Here is a 3,654-nt window from a genome sequence, read left to right as displayed (position 1 = left end):
TTCATCAGGTCACGTCTCCTTAGGAAATAATGGCCTCCATTGGCTTTCAGCAGCTTTAAGAAGAACCCAAGGCCATTCATGAATAAACTGAGTGGTTCTGATCCGGTTACCAAGTCGGGTCTCCAGCTGATGATCAGAAACCAGCAGCCAAACCCTTCAGTCTATGTAGGTTATTGTTCTATGAGCAGCAGCCTGATGAGCTGAGCTGTTATAGAGCAACGAATGAAGGAGAGAATCTGAGCGTTTCAACCAGCAAACACTGAACACATGAAGAAGAAACACACAGCTTCTCTTTAAATCACAATTTATTAACACAACAGCCCAACTTTACAGTTAAATTACTGCATCAATAAAGTCTGATGGTCACTAAACTGGGAACTTTAGCCTACAAACAAATAATCAGCAGAAAACAGAATAAATCCATTTTCTCAGCCTGTGTGTGAGATGTGTGCTCTCCATCTCACACACAGAGATGGACAGCAAGTGTGTGAGATGGAGAGCAAGGCTATGCTAACTGAAGCTATGCTAGTATGATAGCCCATGTCGAGTCCATCTGAGTGTAGTGGATCCAGATGTTCTGACTCAGTCCTCTCCCGGTCAAACTCCCCCAGACAATCCTGTCAAGGCTGCAGTTATTCCTGGTGCTGGTGGACATTTTCACCATCACAATTTTTCCTTCCACTCAACTTTCCCTTAATATTCTTGGATGCAGCTCTCTGAACAACCAGCTTCTTGACCTTTTCAGAACTCTGTCCTTGTTGTCCATGACTGTCTTTTGGACATCTGTCCAGCCAGCAGTCATCTCCATGTTTGGGTCCTACTGACCCGGACTGAGACCTTCTAGAGCAGGGCTGTTCAACTCACGGTTTTTGGGACACTTCTGGGCCGCATGCGGCCCTTTGAGTTTGCTAGAGCAATAAAAATCTGAAAAAATATACATGATACAGAACTTATTAAAGTTTAACATTTTAAGTGATTAAAAAACATTTGATTCTGTCTTTTATTTAGACAGAATTTTGTTTTAAATTTAAAATAAAAACTTCTAAATGTGAAATAAAATCTAAATTTCCATCCTGTAGCCATCCTGTCATATCTGTGCTGTGCTGGTAGGTCATTTGTATCAGCCAATCATCATTCAGTATTCCTGACATCAAAGAACTCTGCTCTGATATGATTGGAGGATTATAGCATTAGATTTTTACAGTATTATATCGGTTTAATTAAATAAATTTTGACATTTTTATTATTTATTTGTTCACATTTCAGTTTTAACCTGCATGCTGTTGGCTTCAGCTCAAATCTTTTATTCTTTATTCAGATTGTACAGTTGCAGTTTGTCAGAGACCAGCTGGACGTCTCTGTTCTCAGCTCTGAAGTCCAACCCGACCCATCTGACAGGACTGGAGCTGAGAGACAGCAACCTGGGAGATTCTGCAGTGAAGGAGCTCTGTGGTTTTCTACAGACTCAAGGCTGCAAACTACAAAAATTTAAGTAAGAAACTATGCTTTACTGTGAAGATAATAAAACCTGAAGGAGACTGACAGGAGAGAAACTAAAGAGGAAACAACAATAAACCAAGAAAATCTAAAACTGGTCTAAGAAAACTAAGCAGAAAACACAGAGAACAAAATGTAAAAATAAACCAAATGCAAAGAAACACTGATATGGAAAGACATTTTGAGCAATAATTAATACAGGAGACTGAACAGAATATGGCAAGAACTGAGGGTTTTTTTTCCAATTATAATGTAAGATGATATTGTTGGTTTGTTGAGACCATAAATTGTACTGTTATGTTTTGGGAGAGTCTTTGAACTCATATGCAGAAAACACACTGGCAGAGGGAGAGCAGTTAATGATTTATTTGCAAGGAATCAAATGACTTTGGCGGGAGTAAGAAGGAATCAGGAACTCAGTCTCTGCAAGAAGACAGATAAAGTTAGACCAAAGCTGTGAGGTGATTATTTGAGATCTGGAAAGGTGAGTTACTTGATCCAGAAGGATGCCAAACCCAAAGGGGAACGCTCTGTGCCACAAGGCTTTTGACTCCATGGCACTTTAAATTTGACTCAGGTGGATTTGATTCAGAACCACATTTGTTCTTTGTAATTCCTGGACAGTAAAACTATTGATCTATAAATCAATAGACAAGTTTATATAAAAATATTGTCCATCTTTCTGTCCTATATTTGTATAAGATAAAGAGGATTTGGCCCTCATGTTTTCCACTTAAAGCTCTGGTTTACACGGTAAATACTATGTGGTGAAATTTAATAGACGACACTCTCACATCCCGTTTTCCTGAAGGCAGTACGGAGCTGNGGTAACAGAGGTCAGAGGGTTCACTGACCCCCAGAAGGAGGAGTACTTCAGGAAGAGATTCAGAGATGATGGAGAGAAGGCCAGCAGGATCATCTCCCACATCAAGAAATCAAAAACTCTCCACATCATGTGTCACATCCCAGTTTTCTGCTCGATCACTGCTGAAGTTCTGGAGGAAATGATGAAGACCAGAGAGGGAGGAGAGCTGCCCAAGACCCTGACTGAGATGTACATCAAGTTCTTGTTGCTTCAGAACAAAATCAAGGAGGAAAAGTACAGAGGAAAACCTGAAGAAGATCCAGAGAACAGGAAGCTGATTGAGACTCTAGGTAGTCTGGCTTTTGATCAGCTGCAGGAGGGAAACCTGATCTTCTATGACAAAGACCTCAAACGTTGCGGCATCGACATCAAAGATGCTGCATTGTTCTCAGGAGTTTTCACTCAGATGTTTAAAGAGGAGACTGGGCTGGGCAACATCTCTGTCTACTCCTTTGTCCATCTGAGCATCCAGGAGTTTCTGGCTGCCGTCTACATGCTCCACTGCTTCACCAGCAGGAGGTCAGAGGTCATCAAGACGTTCCTGGGAGAAAAATACAATGAAACATCTCTAGATGAGTTCATGAAGAAAGTCATGTATAAATCCCTCAGCAGTGAAAATGGTCACCTGGACCTGTTTGTCCGCTTCCTTCATGGTCTCACTGTGGAGTCCAACCAGAGACTCTTAGAGGATCTGCTGGGTCAGACAGAGAACCGTCCAGAAACCATCCAGAGAATCATCACCAACCTGAAGCAAATGAACACCTTTTATATCTCTCCTGACAGAAGCATCAACATCTTCTACTGTCTGATGGAGATGAACGACGTCTCATTTTATCAGGAGATCCAACGGCTGCTGGATTCAGGGAAGCAGCTCTCAATGACTGACTGTTCAGCTCTGACCTTCATGCTGCAGATGTCAGAGGTTCTGGATGAGTTGGACCTGGAGAAGTACAACACATCAGATGATGGACGACAGAGACTGGTTCCAGCTGTGAGGAACTGCAGAAAGGCTCGGTGAGTCCAGATGTTTTCATTGTGTGAATGCTGATTCAGCACTATTGTCCTCCTGTTTCTTCTTCTTTCTTCAAGTTGCTTTTGAATGTTTCTGGCCTTTAACTTCATCTGCAGCCTTTGTTGAAGCTGTTAGCTGTCCTCCATGAAGACTTGCGGAGACATGAGCTTCAGCTCTTTAGACATCCCAGCCTCTTTAGTTCTGGAGAACTTTCACTGCTTCACCATGAAGATGCTGCTGGACCCAAACGCTCCGTCTCCTCCAGGGGTTTTGCTCTTCA

The 3,654-nt window shown here is 42.0% G+C and overlaps 1 protein-coding gene across 1 annotated transcript in view; it reads left to right on the top strand.

Annotated features, from left to right (window-relative positions):
* Window positions 1–3,448, top strand: part of LOC103132947 (protein NLRC3-like) — a 6,008-nt gene extending 2,560 nt beyond the window's left edge. The window contains exon 2 of the mRNA XM_016667665.1: window positions 2,334–3,448. Coding sequence (XP_016523151.1) covers window positions 2,334–3,380 — 1,047 coding nt within the window. The 3' untranslated portion in view covers window positions 3,381–3,448. The remainder of the gene's footprint in view (window positions 1–2,333) is intronic.
* The last annotated feature ends 206 nt before the right edge of the window (window positions 3,449–3,654 follow it).

This window comes from Poecilia formosa, unplaced genomic scaffold, assembly GCF_000485575.1.
Source record: "Poecilia formosa unplaced genomic scaffold, Poecilia_formosa-5.1.2 Scaffold1637, whole genome shotgun sequence".
Taxonomy (NCBI): domain Eukaryota; kingdom Metazoa; phylum Chordata; class Actinopteri; order Cyprinodontiformes; family Poeciliidae; genus Poecilia; species Poecilia formosa.
Note: the sequence above shows the minus strand (reverse complement) of the source record. Positions and strands in the feature narration are given on the sequence as shown.